This window comes from Rhinolophus ferrumequinum, chromosome 6, assembly GCF_004115265.2.
Source record: "Rhinolophus ferrumequinum isolate MPI-CBG mRhiFer1 chromosome 6, mRhiFer1_v1.p, whole genome shotgun sequence".
Lineage (NCBI taxonomy): Eukaryota > Metazoa > Chordata > Mammalia > Chiroptera > Rhinolophidae > Rhinolophus > Rhinolophus ferrumequinum.
The window spans coordinates 37,960,164-37,976,737 of record NC_046289.1 but is presented as its reverse complement, the minus strand read 5'-3'; the positions used below and the strand labels follow the sequence as shown (position 1 = coordinate 37,976,737).

Here is a 16,574-nt window from a genome sequence, read left to right as displayed (position 1 = left end):
CCTGGGGCGGTGCCCGGAGGGGAGGCGTGGGTGCGGGCAAGCCCCTTGCCCAGCCTCTCTGGTCGCGGGCCGGCGGCGCTGTTGCTTTTCCTGTCCGCTGAAGGGCAGCAGGTTCCCGAAGCAAGAATTAGGTGAGCGTGGCGAATCAGCCAAATAAAATGTCATCATCCGCCGTATCATGCCAAGGCTACAAGTCAACGCCTCAAATTTGTGTAAGAAATAGTAATACGATGCCCTAAGGATTATGGGGAAACGGATTGAGAACAAAATAAGGGACATTCTTTAATTCGCTATGGATGCTTTAAAATTTGGCTTACAAGGTTGGATGAGGGGGCTGAGTCTTAGAATGAGATTTAATTTTGGCTCACCGACTTCCTTAATAGCTGTGTGATTCGGGGCAAATTCCTAACCTCTCTGTGCCCGTGTTTTCATTTGTTAAATGAAGGCATAATTACAGTACTAACGAACGTCGTGAGAATTACTAAACAAATACGTTTATTGTAATCTGATAATACTCTACCAGTACTAGCTAACCAGTAGAAGCGACCATACTACTGAAGGTGGAACTCAATGTTTTATGTTTCTGAAAAGATAATTTCAATTAAATTCATGGCCAACATTCCTCCCCTACTTTGGGCTACGCTCTGAGAAAGAATTTGAACTGTATAGGATTCCTCCCAGTTTCTTTCTGGGGAGAGGGGTAAATAGGGTGGGTCAGAAATTATATCAGAGTAATTCGTGTTTGAATATGCCTCTAAACCACAGAAGGAAAAAAGTACAGTGGGTTAATAGGTGGAATTATCTAGAGCAGTGATTCTCCAGGATTATTTTGATAGGCTGTCAATGGATGACCGCCCTAAATCCTCTCTCTAGCAGGGACTGCTTTTCCAAGTTCTATACCCCCAAATTCCTAACTGCCTGCTAGGCATCAAGTAATGTACTGTGGCCACCACAAGTTCAGCATGTTGGAAACTGAACTTTCCCTCCTCACAGATCTGTTTTCTCATCTTAGTGAAAGACATAATCAGTGACCACTTGGGGCCAGGAGTTAAGAGTCACTGTGCCCTCATCCCTCCCTCCCATCACCCAGGAGGGACTGGTATTGAGTGATCATAACCTCTGCATCTCCATCGAATGCTGATGATTCCAGAAACTAATTAGGTCTTGAATCTAAACCCTTTGCTCCATCCTGTTAGCCTGAGCTCGTCTGTTTTAATACAATTACATGGGGTTACAAAAGCACACAAAAAGCAAAAATTCCCTATGCTGTTTCAAAATAGAACTTACACTAAACCTGAATGGTTCCTGAAAGTTTCAGATTTATTTTTAAGTGAGACAAATAATTTTCTCTGATCATTTCAAACAGAAGGATATTTGATTCTTCTTAAGGTTTCAGACTTTCAGGTTTCCTTTGCATTCTGACGGGATCCGTCGCAGTGCCTAGCTCTACTGGCCAGGATCATTTACTCGATATTTTAAAAGGCAAAAAATAGACACATTCATTTCTATCTAGTAGATATTACAGATAGTATCTATTGTATACAGTTATTTGAAATTTCTATATATTGCCATATATTTTAAGAGAAGACATTATGCATTACATCTTTAATAAGAGCGGAACATAACATTTTAATGATGCTACAAAATCTCTTTAGCAAGGCTCTAAACCTCTCAATTAAGTTTAAAGGCCCTAAATCTGAAATAATTTTACTTGTTCTATTTTTAAAATAACGTAAAAGTCATTCTGAATAAGACATTTTCTCCATTTCTTAGGCATGGTTATTCACATAGAATCACCCTTTAATAAGTAAAGTCAAAATGTGCATGGAATATCTACAATTAAAGGTAGAAAAATGCAGCCGTTTCTGTGCTGGGCTTATGAACATACATACATAAACCAACATACTATGAGATAGTGAATGATACACTCAGGCTTTTTTAAAACCCTTGAGAATAGGATAGATGTTTTCAAATGCTTCATAGATTTCAGAACGTTCTTTGGCACCTGTAAAGAAATCCAAGTTTATAAAATCTTTAATCCAAGTTTATAAAATCTGGTATATAAAAACAATACCAAAATTATCTTAAGACTAAAATTTCATTGTCATCTCCAATTACTTTTAATATGACATTTCTTTAGGTGTACCTGAGAAGTGACATTTATTCCTGGTCAAGACAAAAGAATTTGGTGACTTCATCCACATTCCCACAAACACACACCCTAGAGCAGAGTTTTCTAGTATTTCCACTATGTTGGTGTATCAGACCATTTTCAGCGATACGGGGCTCAGTATGAAATATGGAATGTCATCTCTATGTGTGCCGCGAACACATAGTGCCCACATCAGCACCTGTGGGCACTTAACTACCAGCAAAAGGGACTTCCTTTGGATCCACTTATCTCTAGTTAACATCTTGATTCCCTAATGTTGACTAACATAGTGAGACAAAGCGGAGCTAAAGTTTTAAATTTCAGTGTATAGGGAGGGATTATTAGAGGGAAAATTGTACCACTGTCACCCTTAAGAGTCTTAAGTTTCAAGAGATCTTTAATTGTAACAAATTGCTCTGGGAATTAAAGGTATAAAAACATTCATTAGAAACATGAAAAACATGTCTACATGGTCCCCACCCTTGAGAGAGTCCCTACTCATCTCTCACCACCACCAACCACCACCAACTACTTCCACCTTCAAAGCTATGCAGGCACACTGGGCTAAGGGTCATGGCCTGGAATTACTTGTGTTTATATGGAGCTATCAGCTAATCAGGAAATTATTATCTGACAGTATTGTGGGAAAGAAGCAAGGAGATTAATGAAAGGAATATATAAAAACTGTTAGCGTGAAGAGGAATGGAATAGTTTAAATTGATAAAGACTTCCGTGAGAGCTATGAAGTCAGAGAGGAGGAAGGCTCAGTAAGAGAGCAAAAATGACCTCGGAGAAGTGGCTAACTGGTTTAATTACAGGACTAATGACGGAATTACCAAAAGGAGAATCACCAGATTTAAGAAGCAGATAGAAATCAGGATTCAGAACCAAAGATGAGCTATACTTTAAAAAGTGGAAAACAGCAAATGTTGGGAAGGATATGGGGAAACTGGAACCTTATACATTTCTGATGGGAATGTAAAATGGTTCAGTCACTATAGAAAACAGTTTGGCGGTTCCTCAAAAACGTTAAAATACAATTTACCACATGACCTGGTATATTCCACTCCTGGCTATATATCCTTGAAAATTGAAAACAGGTCTTCAAAGGAGTAACATGCATGTAGAAGCATGTTCATTGCAGCACTACTCATAATAGCCAAACAGGGAAACAACCTGAGCATATACATCAACAGATGAATGGATAAACCAAACTGTGGTATATCCATACAATAGAATATTTTTCATCCATGAAAAGGAATTAAGTGCTGATACAGGCTATGATGCAGATAAACTTCAAAAACTAAGTTAAAGAAGCCAGACACAAAAGGTCACGTACTGTGTGATTCCATTTACATGAAGTAACCGGAATAAAGAAATCCATAGAGACAGAATGCCACTGGTGGTCGCCAGGGGATAGTGGGAGGGAGAAATGGGTAGAAACTGCTTAATGATACAGGTTTTATTTTGGAGTAATGGAAATGTTTTGGGACTCGACAGAGGTGGTGGTAGTGAATGTACTAAATGCCAATGAATTATTCACTTTAAGACGTTAATTTTATGTTATGTGAATTCTACTTTGATAAGTTAAAAAAACTTTTTTTAAAGAATCAAATATGAAGTCTTTATGAGATTAAGAGAGATAAGGGGAAAGGTTACTTGTTCATTGCCAAGGAGTTTACTGAGTCTCCACCCTCAAAGATGTGGAGTGGAAAGGAGGGAGAGTTACTGATACAAATCACAGAGACTCTGTACTTTGAGGTAGGAGAAATCCCTTAAGTCTCAGAAGATTTTAGTTACAACACCAAAATTTTAGTTTCTAAAGAGAATGGTTTTGTAGAAATCACACAGTGAGTTGAGGAAGCAGTAAGGAAAACACTACTATAAAAAAGTCCCTGCCTCTTGTGTGATGGACGTTTTTTGGCTTCTGAATACTTTTGAATGCAACAGCCTTCTTGTTAGGAGACAGTGAAGTATGTATAGCAAACACGCTCCCACTCCCCACCCCCCAAAAAAACCCCAAACCAAGGTTCTTTCTACGTTCCATTGAGGAACAGAGTGTCTAGGTCCAGCATTTTGGATAACTATGTACTTCAGTTTTATCATAACACTTAAAAGAAAAAGAAATCATACCTAAAAGCATTGCATTCAAACCCAAAGAATATAACATACTGGCATCGCCTGGGGAGGAGAAAACACCCATCACCCACGAGGGACTGGGCATTGAGTGATCATTACTTTATATCATAGGAAAACAACTTTAGATACCAAGAGCTTTAGGGAGATTATCTAGTACAATTTCTTCATTCATATGCGGGAAAACTGAGGCCCAAGAAGTTGAAGCTTCCCTTAATCATGAGTAGCAGCTCTGGGAGAGGACCTTGTATACCCAGTGTTCCTTCCTTTACATCAAAAGTCATCAAATGAACATTGTTAGGATTTGTAACTGGGTGTTAAAATGAAGGGGTTTGGTCAGTTTAGTCAAAAGATTTCCTCACTGTAATATTGGCATCAAAACTTTAAGGGAATCCAAAGCAACCTACAGATTCAATGCAATCCTTATCAAAATACCAATGGAATTTTTCACAGAACTAGGAAAAATAATCCTAAAACATATACGGAACCACAAAAGACCCCAAATAGCCAAAGCAATATTGAAAAGGAACAAAGTTGGAGGTATCACACTACCTGATATCAAACTATACTACAAGACCATAGTAATCAAAACAGCATGTTACTGGCATAAAAACAGGCACAGATCAATGGAACAGAATAAAGATACAGCCAACGAAGCTACAATAAAGGAGTCAAGAATATACAATGGTTTAAAGACAGTTTCTTCAATAAATGGTGTTGAAAAAACTGGAGAGATACATGCAAAAAAAAATGAATGTAGCCTCAAAAATGAACTCCAAATGGATTAAAGATTTAACTGTAAGATCTGAAACCATAAAACTTGTAGAACAAAACATAGGCAATAAACTGTTTGACATTCATCTTAGCAATTTTTTTTTTGATATGTCTCCCAGAGCAAAGACAACAAAAGCAAAAATAAATAAATGGGACTACATCAACTAAAAAGCTTTTGCTCCACAAAGGAAACCATCAACAAACTAAAAGACACCCTAATGAATGGGAGAAGATATTTGCAAATAATATATCCAAGAAGGGGTTAATATCCAAAATATATAAAGAATACATATAGCTCAACATCAAAAAAACAAACAATCTGATTAAAAAATGGGCAGAGGGCATGAATAGACATTTCTCCAAAGAGGACAAACAGATGGCCAACAGACACATGACAAGATGCTCAACATCACTAGTCATCAGGGAAATGCAAATCAAAACCACAATGAGATATCACCTCACACCTGTCAGAATGGCTGTCATCAACAAATCAACAAAGAAGCATTGGTGAGTATGTAGGAAAAAAGGAACCCTCATGCACTGTTGGTGGGATTGTAAATTAGTACAGCCACTATGGAAAATGGTATGGAGGTTCCTCAAAAAATTAAAAATAGAACTACCTTATGACCCAGCAATTCCATTTCTTGGTATTTATTTGAAGAAATTAAAAACATATATCCATTATGTTCACTGCAGCATTATTTACAATAGCTAAGATATGAATAGGTGAATTGATAAAGGTGAATGGATAAAGAAGGTATGGTACATATATACAATGGAATATTATTCAGTAATAAAAAAAGAATGAAATCTTGCCATTTTCAATTACATGGATGGACGTAGGAGGTATTGTGCTAAGTGAAATAAATCAGTCAGGAAAAGACAAATCCTGTATGATTTCACTTAGTAGAATCCAAAAAAACAATATAAATGAACAAACAAAACAAATTCATAGATACAGAGAATTAATGGTTGCCAGATTGGGGGTGTGTGTGTCAAGGGATGGGTGAAAAAGATGAAAGGGATTAAGTACAAATTGCCAGTTTTAAAAATAGTCACGAGATGTAAAGTACAGCAGAGGGAATACAGTCAACAATATTGTAATAACTATGTATGGTATCAAGTGGGTATTAGACTTATCATGGTGATCACTTCATAAGGTATACAAATGTCTAATCACTACATTGTACACCTGAAACTGGAACCTAAATTGGCCCCATACTCTTATTAACAATCACTCAGTAATCAAACATCCCAATCAGTAGCATCAGACTCCAATTAGATGACCCTTGCCATGTAAGCAAAACTTACCAGTCCTTTCCTTCGGGTTATAATGACCTGAACAAGCGTAAACACCATTTATAAGCTTGGTGGAAATTCTGTGGCTGGTGCACTGGAGACAGAACTGGCTTTGAGATCAAATGATATGAGCTCAAATGCTAGCTCTACCACGAACTAGCTTTGAAATCATAGACAAATTGTTTACCTTCTGAGTTTCAGTTTCCTTACCTATGAAATAAGAACAATAGCCTTTCTCATAGGGTTGTTATAAGGGGTTAAGTGAAGGTTTGTAAGAAGTCCTTTGTAAACCTTAACATTTTACAAAATCTAAGCCGTTTTTATTGCTCTAGAAGAATGGACGTCAGGGTTCGGGATGTTGGGATGGCTGGTCCAAGTACACATGTCTCATCATTTGGTTCTGTAAGAGCCGGTATCAGATAATCTGTCTGTCTCTTTCCCCAAGGCTGGATTCCTGCCAGATGGGGAGTGTGTTATATTAGCTTTTATATCCTCAGCAGCTAAAACACTATGGGTGCCTGGTAGGTGCTCAAAGTTTATTCAATATCTGTCACCTGTCGATAAGGTTTGTAAGCTTATCCCCATACCTTAGGCAGCCCAAATATCAATTTCCAATAGTACTTGGATTTTCTGATTCTGTTCTTACACCAAGTCATAACTACACATCTATTTTCCTAAGGGGTATCATATGTGTGTGCATACAAGTGAAAATCTTACAAATTAAAAAAAAAAGAGGCATTAAACCCCTCAAGGTATGCGTTTTACAATATATGCTAAATCGCCATGAGTGGACAATTACCAGTCACGACTGACAGGGATATTCTGGTCTCTCTCTTGTCCACTCACTAATCAAATCACTCTTGCCATTTTTATGCTGCTCTCTTCCAAGAGCTACTAATGTCCGGCTAATTTAGAGTGACCTTCAGTAACAAAGACGCAGCTTCTTAGTCTTTCATGCTGCAGGGAAATAAGTAAATGTGAAGCATTTTACTAACGCCTCTTTAGACTTCATTTTCCTGTTATCAGGTCCAGGCATCACAGTAAAATTCCAGTCTTTTCAATGCTAGGGAGTAAGCAATGAGAGTAGGTTTTCACCGAGATAATAATAGCTGTTTATACCACGCTTACCTTATGCCAGGCACTGGTTTTGTTTCCTCATAACACTTAGCAGGTAGCCTCTACAGCCACCTGCATTTTACGTATATGAAAATCAAGGTGGAGAACTTAAACTCACCCAAGGTCATATAGCCAATAAATGGTAAAGCCTGGATTCAGACTGGACCGTCGGCCTCCACCCTCTTAGCCACACCTGCTGCCTCACTGCTGAGAGAGTATTTATCATTTCTTCAGCTGACAAGCAGGATTACGGAAAGGGTGCACAAAGACCACACAGGTGTTTTCATAGACATCAAAAGAGCTGGGGGACAGTGCAAGGACATGAAGATGGCGGGCTCCGGGATGAAGCCGCTCAAGTTCCCCCCTGTGCTGCAGCACATACAACTGGCTGACATTGTTAAGGTTACTTAACCTCTCCATTGTCCCTATTTTACAGGTGAGGAAACTGAGGTATTAAGTACAACTTCACAGAGTTAACTAGAACCCACATAAAAGCCCTGAGCACAGAGCGTGGCACGGGATTTCCCAATATATGCTAACTCTATTATTATGTCTGATATTAGAAGTCAAAGTTGACATACTTGCTGTTCATTGTATATTAATCTGGCAGATCTTAGCTATACTGTTCATTTCACCGTGGTTTGAGAAAAAACATGGGTCCTGGATGTCACATCAGCCATAGAAAAGCAGCATGGACCTGGGAAAACAGTGTTAAGCTTTTTGCTGTCAGGAACCATGACAGAGTAGGATAGCAGGGTCACGTCATCTTCAGCTCACTTAACTGTAGTTAGAACATTCAGAGGTGGTGTGGAACGTGGTCACCTCAGTTTTGGCTCCTCAGGGGAGGAAGACAATTTTATATTGACAAATTACTTTCAAGAACCCTGCAAATGGCACATGATACCATGCTTTCCATTGCCATTTATTTCTATTATGTGCATTGGTGTTCTACAGTTCCTACCTAGGGAAGAGGTGGGATCCTTTAATGTCTCCAGTCATATCAAAGTGCATCTGTAACTTCAGTACTCTAACATTTTCTAGGCAAAATTTACATTTGTTGGGACCTTGCTTTCAAAACAGTTCTGCAGAGTGCTTGGTCTTGCCGTGTTGGACTAGACTATGTGAGCCTCTAGGACTCCACTGGACATTCTCCATGACCATCCTCAGCTGAGGTTCTGGAGGCAAAGCTAAAAGGGGGTTCTTTAGTCCCTTTCCCCAGGGACCCAAAATTGGGCCCTTGAGTTTTCAATCCCTTTGCAGGTGAAAAGGGTCTTGGTAGCTAAGACCCTTTATAGACTTCATAAAATTCTAAGAAATAAAGGTGCATGTGTCTCTAAGTTTAGAGCAAAAGTAACCTGAAACATGTAGTTCTAGGTAAAGTACTTTAAGACAATGAAGCAAAAACTGGGAAAAATCCTAATAGATGATAAATATTCCTATTTCAGTAGTAAGACATTGACTGGCTTTTATTTTGTAATAAGTAGAAACTTGGGTTTCAGTTACTACATCTCATTTCCTTCTCCACAAAGGTAATGATCTATGTTTTGCAAGAATGAAGAAATTTAGCATTGCCTATTCTATGTGCTAAATGCATTAACAAATTTTAAGGCAAGTGTATTGGGTGGTTTTAAGTATTGCATGTTGACAATCCTTTGCTTTTGTGATTTGTAACTTCTAGCAAATGTGTACATGAAAGTTTTTCTTTTTTTCCTTTTAATTTGGGACAAATGGGAAAGCTGGTCTGAATTAAGGCTATTTAAAGAAACTTGTTTTTGTGTACCTATAAGCACTGAACCTATACTTGGCAATTTGCACTTTTTAATAAGACTAATTCATAATGACACATAGCATATATATGAAAGTATTCTTCCAAAGTTCTTGAAAAGTTTGTTCCCTTAAGTACGGCATATATTGACCTCCAATATCTATCCTATTCAAGTTACTTGGGAGGCTTTCCCTCCTTCCTTTAGGATGTAAGAGATAACCTTTATATCCATCACTAGGAGGTCTTCATGATTTCAGATTCTAAGTTAGTAGCATCTAAGGAATTGTAGCTTTGCTGTATTCAAGAAGTTCTTGAATTCCAAATAGGCTTTCCCCACGTCAAAGATACATTTGCTATTTCTTAGAGAAAAGCACACTACAAAACTGAACTGAGAATTATAAAAAGAAACCGTAAAAACAGACATTACATGTTGATGGATGCTAAGTGATAACTACCAATTTTTCTCTCAGATGATGCAAAACTCTCAATTTTATTTTTTTAGGTGGGGCAAGACTTTATAAAATTCTAAAGTTTATTTGGACAAATATTCAAGAGAAGTTAAGAAACATAAAAATAGAAGCAATGAGAGAAACCCAGCTTTATCAGGTAGAGAAATCACTAGAATTAAAGCACATTTACACCAAGGTAGTATAAATACAATAGGGTTCTCATAGTATACTTCTGAAGCAACGGCAGAACTGGAGAACAGACAAACATATCAAGGTCAAAAAGAGTCATCGCAAATTAATAAGGTGGAGAAGAATATGTCGTGTTCAGATGGCTTGCTAGCTATTTAGGGATGGGGCATGGGGATCAATTTGGCTCGTGCCATATAAACTTGGCATTCATTTTGGCAGAGAAGAGTAAAATGTGTAAAATGTCAGACAAAAATAGCAAATTTCAGTAGACTGGTATGGAAAAAAGAGTCTGAACCATTTACTCCAAGCATTTTAAAAACCCTTTTTTATGTAAAAGTAAGTCACCAGGAAAAAGTCATAAATATAGTAAATAGTAATTTTTAAAAATAATATGGTAAACTTATACAGATCCTTACGAACAAACTAATAAAAACTAAGTGGGCAAAAGGAATGTTATGTATACACTATTTACAAAAGATAAAATGTTGTTTATTGGATTAGTGAAAAGTGATCAATTTCTATTTCTGATTATCAGGGAGGTTAAAGCAGTGAGATAATTTTCACTTATAAAATTTTTTTTTGTACTATTTTGTTTTAAAAGTGGCTGAGGATTTTTAAAAGATACTTAGATACACTGTTGATAGGAATGTGTGATATAGGAGAACTATATTGTATATCCCTTCAAAAACAATTTGGTAATTTGTACTAAGAACCTTAAAAATGGTAATATCCTTAAACAAAAATTCCATTTCTGAATACCCACAATAATAAAATAATTCTCTACGCATAAAAATAACCAAATGTTTGTGCCATTTATAAGCAGCTGACAAAGAAGGGACATTTAAACACCTGACAACAGGAGAATAAGTTTGATGTAATAACATGTTAGAACAGAGATTGGGAAGCTTAGGCCTGCTGGCCAAATCTAGTCTGCTACCTGTTTGGAAATAGCCCATGAGTTACGAATAATTTTTATGTTTTAAAAGGTTGCAGACAAATTTTTTTTTAAAAAAGGAAGAATATTACATGACACATATAAATTGTGTGAATTATGTAGAATTCTCGTTTCAGAGCCCTTTCCTTTATGTAATGCCTTGCCTGTAGCTACTTAGGCACTGTAATGGCTGAGTTTGGTTGTGGGGACAGAGAAAGCCAATGGTCCACAAAGCCTAAAATATTTAGTACATGGCCCTTTACAGAAAAAGTTTGGCTGACCTGAGTTTGAACATTGCGCAGCTGTTAAAAGCTTTCATGAAGAGTTTGTAACAATGAGTTAAGCTACATATGTTATAATGGTTAAGAAAAATGCAGGCTGTAAAGATGAATTTACATATCAAAATGACATAAAAACATGAAAAAAATGTTACATTGTTTTGGGTATTAGGACTGATGGACAATGTTATATTCCTTTCTACTTTTCCTTTTTTTCAGGTATTTTATAATGGTAAGAATTACTTTATAATCCTGAACAAAACTGTGTAAAAGGAAAAGCGAAGTACATGCATAACTAATGAATTTTATGAAAGTCAGAAAATAATCTTAGAACTTACCTGTCAACACAACTTTTCCAGATACGAAGATAAGCAATACAATTCGTGGCTTTACCATTCTATAAATAAGGCCAGGAAACAGTTCAGGTTCATAACTGTTAAGATATAAAGGGAAAAAGTTAAAAATAGCACTATTCAACTACTTTCCCATAATATTTGAGACCCAGGATATTTAAAAATCTGCATATTAGAGCAGTTTTAAAAATCTATTTTGCCAAAAACCTTTTGGCCATCTTGATAAAAGTAGTCCTGAGTGTCGCAGGTAATTTCTTGTTGCAGTCAAGAACAGAATTCATTTTTGGTCATATATTTTTCAAGTGCAAGCTATCTGAAGCTATTAGAAATTAAGGTAACTTAGGGTATCAGATTTAATGTATTAAGATCTTGTTGGTTAAATATTCTCCATCTTTCAAAAAAAAAAGTCTGTCAATATAAATAAACACGTTTTCTAAATTTTTCAAGTTCCCCCAATAATGAGCCTATTTTGTATGCATTTATAAACTGCTAAAGTTAACATTTTTAGCTGACAGAATCTAAAAAAATTTCTAGACCACTGTTACTTGTCTTTGGACAGGTACTCTACAATGAAATAAAACTAAACTATCCCAAGTTTTAAAAATTCAGGATTTGTTGCTGTAAGTAGTAACTCACTATTTACTACTAAACGTAGTCTGGCTTCCCCATGGAGCAAAAGATGATAGGGCTAAACTCTATATTCTAGCGTAGAGAAGAGGGGAGAGAACTACAAAGTCTTGAGGGACCTACAAAAAAGTCAGGAAGTAAGAGGAAGCTGATAAAACTTTTCTCACAACAATGGCTAATGGAGAATGAATATAAGAAAACCGAGAAATGGAACACTATAATACACATGAATCTTTGCCCTTAAAGGTTGAATCCAGATGACATGAAATGACTCCATTCCATTCTGCAATGATAAGACCCATACAACGGCAGATGTAAAACCTCTTATTGGAAACAGAAAGAGGCATCACAGTGGCCACCCTTCTGAAGTACCTATTTGGAGGTTGCTGTGGGTGTACCTGTCCTCCTGCAACATCACTCCACCTTATTTGAGAGCGCCTGTCAAGACTTCTACCCACGGACCACTTCCCACACTGGGACCAGCTGGAGCCTCGGAAAACCCCTTGGGACCTACAAGGTTTGAGCCAAGAAAGTGAAAGCTGGGGGCACAAAAAGAATGTTTCCATTTGATTTTCCAGCTGAATCTTAGGATTGTAAGATGGAAAAGGAAACATAAGTATGTACATGATGGTGAACTGCAGTTGGCTTTCAGAACCGTGGTTTTAAGGTGCCAGCATAGTAACGTACCAATTAAAGATTTACTTCATTTAGTCTCTGCTTCATTTCAAAAGAAGGTTGAGGCAGAAACCAGAAAAAGAGGTTTTGGTTACGGATGCAAAACACTTCATGAGGATCAAGAATAACAAACACATGCTAATGTGTTGGCTAACCCCAATTTGACTCACTGTGCGAGTCTCAGCTTAAATGTCACTTCCCTTAAGAAGTCTTCCTCGCCCTCCGCATCCCGCCAGTTCCTCTAAGTATCGCATTTGATGGTACCAGAGCTCAAGGGGTGTTGACCTTCGCAGTTACCATATTTCTGTCTTTGGCTGTGTGTTTCATACATACCATATGACTGTCTTTGGCTGTGTGTCTTCCCTTTCAGACAGGGAACTCCATGAAGGCAAGGGACTGTGGCTGTACTGACTGTCACTGTCACCGTACCATCTGCTACACAGTAGCAACCTAGATTTTATTCATTTAAGAAATATTTATTTCTTAAATGAATATTTATTTCTTAAAGGGGCAGGGGAGGGGGCTTCCCAGGGAACTCTAGGTACATCAGGATATCTTTGACTTTAAAATTGTAGGGAAAGGAGAAAAATGCTCAGGGAAAACTGAAAACAATTATAGCATAGGGAGATTGATGGAGAAGGTGCCTAGTGACATGGAGATATTTGTATTATCAGAGGTTCATCAATACAAAGTTGTAGAACCTGGGAAATCAAATGAACTTGGAAGTTTTAACATAAGGCAAACGTGATCTGATAATTAAAACTGATGTGTGCCATGGTTCCCCGCAGGGCTACAGGCAACTAAAGAGAGGCCTCAGTTTAAAGATAAAACCTGCTGCAAAAAGGAGTTTTAGTACCCCAATCACACACTCACTCACTCACTCACACACACACACACACACACACACGCGGGAGTTGTGATCCATAACCTAGGATGGTGGCTGGATGGAGAGTATGTGGGGAGGCAAGAATGAGACTAGAATGGGAAAACTATGGGAATACAAAGCCAGCTTCCTTGTCAAATTAAAATAAAAAGGTGGGTGAGATCACAAAACTGTCTGAGAAGGAAGACAGAACAGTGATGGGCCCATTCCAAGTGGCTAAAAGCAGTGCATCTGATGAATTATCTTCTTGTCCGACTGGCAATTTTATCTTTCAGAAGATGGAAGTAGTGGCAAGGGTCATTCTAGATTTAAAATCTGATCTGCAATGTTGGTGAAAAAGAAAAGAAATGAAACTTGGCCGGAATTGCACATATCATTTTAGAGCCCTAAGTGTCCAGAAAGGGGAATGCTAAGTCTAATATAGACATGTACCTTAGAATTCAGGCAGAGATCTTTCATATGTTCAGAAAAAGTTGGTTCAGAGAAAGATGGACTGGAGGCCCATGGTTGAGAATCTGGAAGATAAGATGGCTCATGGGTTGAGAGACTCTTAAAAATGAAGGTTTTTACTATGAATCTACAAATTATCCTAAGATTGAAGAAAAAGATACCTACAGAGGCAATATGTCTTGCAAGGGGCAGGGGAGGGGGCTTCCCAGGGAACTCTAGGTACATCATGAACATTCAAAAAGCATATGTTGAAAAAAATTGATGCAGAGGAAAAAAAGAATACAATCAAGGAGAAAATAAACATTACCTGAAGAATATCATAAAAGCTAAATCTCAGAATGAACTAAAATTTTTGAAAAGTTAGGAAAAAAACAATTTTTAACTTCTGTTCAGATCATGTCTCAAAGGAAAGCTAACAAATGTTAGAGAAAGCATAGTTATACGATCCCTATCTACTTTATCAAGCAGAAAGACAAAGAGAAGGAAAAGTGTTGCAGTGAAAGGATTTAAGTTCAAGCTAGATAAAGAGAATTTAAGAGCATCTGTGATTTTAAGCCAGTTCAAGGGCCTTGGCCCAGAAGTACGTCCCAAGGGAGGGGTGGGATTTGCAGTTGCTCAGTTCTCAGTTCTCTCAGTTCTCTAGGGCCTGAGAAGGATGGGAGATGCAGCAACGCGGCTCAGGGAGGAGGAGAAGCATTTGCTGTTGAGGTGGGAAGTTACATTTAAAGAAGCCAGGCAGGCAGGACACACTTCCCTAGGAATATGAGTACACTGAAGAAAAAACTGTGGTGGGGGCTACAGCTACACACACACAAAGAAAACTCTTAGAAAAACAGGTCAAAAGCTAGATAGGATTGCCTTCATAGGATGTGCTGTGGTCATACGTTTTCCATCTTCTCTCCAACCTGTTCTCCCCTCACCAGCTGTCAGCCCTTTCTGACTTGCCTACCCCCCACTCATGCCCCTTCTCTGCCCTCCACCACCATCACCCCCAAGCCAGGTGTGCTGTTCCAGAATCTATACATTAGTGGGTCTCCATGTGTGGGCCACTGGCCAGTAGCACTAGCATCACCTGAGAACTTGTTAGACCTGCAAAGTCAAGTAAAATCTCTGGTGCTGCAGCCCGAGCAGGAATGTTTTAGTAAGATGTCCAGGTGATCACTATTCAATGTAACTTTGAAACCTGCCATTTCAAAAAATTGGACATATCTGGTAACCAATGAGGATTTAGGCATATCATCTTAGCCCTAATCACCTATTGTGCCTTTACCCCCAAATTACACTTCCTCTAAAAGATACATTATATAAACAGTCCATAATACACAACTTGAACAACATAGTAAACTCAAAGTTAAGTTATATAACCATCATACCTACTGAACTGCTGATGGGTTAGCACCAAACCTTCCAGCCTGATGGGAAATCTCACATCACAGCTTCCAACCATGTTCTGAATTTTAAAATCGAGGAATCTGGCAGGGAAGCCAAGCTTCTGCACCACACGAGCATACTTTCTCGCTGCAAGTCGAGACTGCTCTTCACTAGGGAGGGGCAAACGTGTTTAAAGATGTCTAATCACCATGTCCTCCATGTGCCTGGGGCTGTATGCACACTTCTCTGATCGTATTTGTACGATTTGTACCATGTCTATCTTTCAATGTATACTAACTACGAGCCCATAGACTTGGAGAATGACGACCGAACTCCCCCGCTTTTGTCGCTAGCACCTAGGAGATACGGTACCAAGCACAGTTGTTGAACTGAATCATAAACGATTTTTGTCTTAATTTGTCATCTATCACATATAAGGTATCTTTTCCTTTTACTTGTTTTCGTGCTGTTAGAGAAAGTTAACTGTTCTACTGGTTCTCAAAGTGTGTCGTTAAACCGGCAATAGCATCACCACTTGAGAACTTGTGAGAAATGCAGAGTCCCAGTGCCCACCCCAGAGGGGTAGACACTCCGGGGGTGGGGCCCAGCAATCTGTGTTTTAACAAGCCCTCCGGTGATTGTGATGCTCACTACAGTTTGAGAATCATCCATCTGGTCTAACAGTGTGTGCCGTTTAGATGGGAACCACAGCAACAAAAATAAGGACGCATGCATACAGAAAAAATCAACATGAGGAAATAAGATATATGCCAACTGAGTGGCAGAGGCCTGATGTCAAAACTTGGGTCTTTATGGGACAAATTAAAAAAAAAAAAAAATATCTCAAAACTTGCCCAATTCTGCTCCGTCTTTCTCACACAGCTGTCATTCAGCTCATACCCAATATGAGAAAGACATAAATTCATCCAACTTTGTGGCTCTCTTCTTCTAAGTGTTTGTCCTACTCCAACCCTATGTGAAATCTTGAGATTTGAGGCTTTATTTTTCATGAGATACTTTTCAATGGTCATTGCTTAAGCGAAATCATAAAAAGCAGGGGTTGCCAAACAGGGCCAACACCTGGTGGGTGAGTCATAGGAACTCCACCCTCTCTTATGGGTTG

At 38.2% G+C, this 16,574-nt stretch overlaps 1 protein-coding gene across 1 annotated transcript in view; it reads right to left on the bottom strand.

The window, feature by feature from the left end:
* Positions 1-1,745: 1,745 nt before the first annotated feature.
* Positions 1,746-16,574, bottom strand: part of TBPL2 (TATA-box binding protein like 2) — a 30,968-nt gene continuing 16,139 nt past the window's right edge. The window contains exons 6-8 of the mRNA XM_033107612.1: positions 15,454-15,621; positions 11,431-11,525; positions 1,746-2,005 (exon numbers count right to left, since the gene is read on the bottom strand). Coding sequence (XP_032963503.1) covers positions 1,929-2,005; positions 11,431-11,525; positions 15,454-15,621 — 340 coding nt within the window. The 3' untranslated portion in view covers positions 1,746-1,928. The remainder of the gene's footprint in view (positions 2,006-11,430; positions 11,526-15,453; positions 15,622-16,574) is intronic.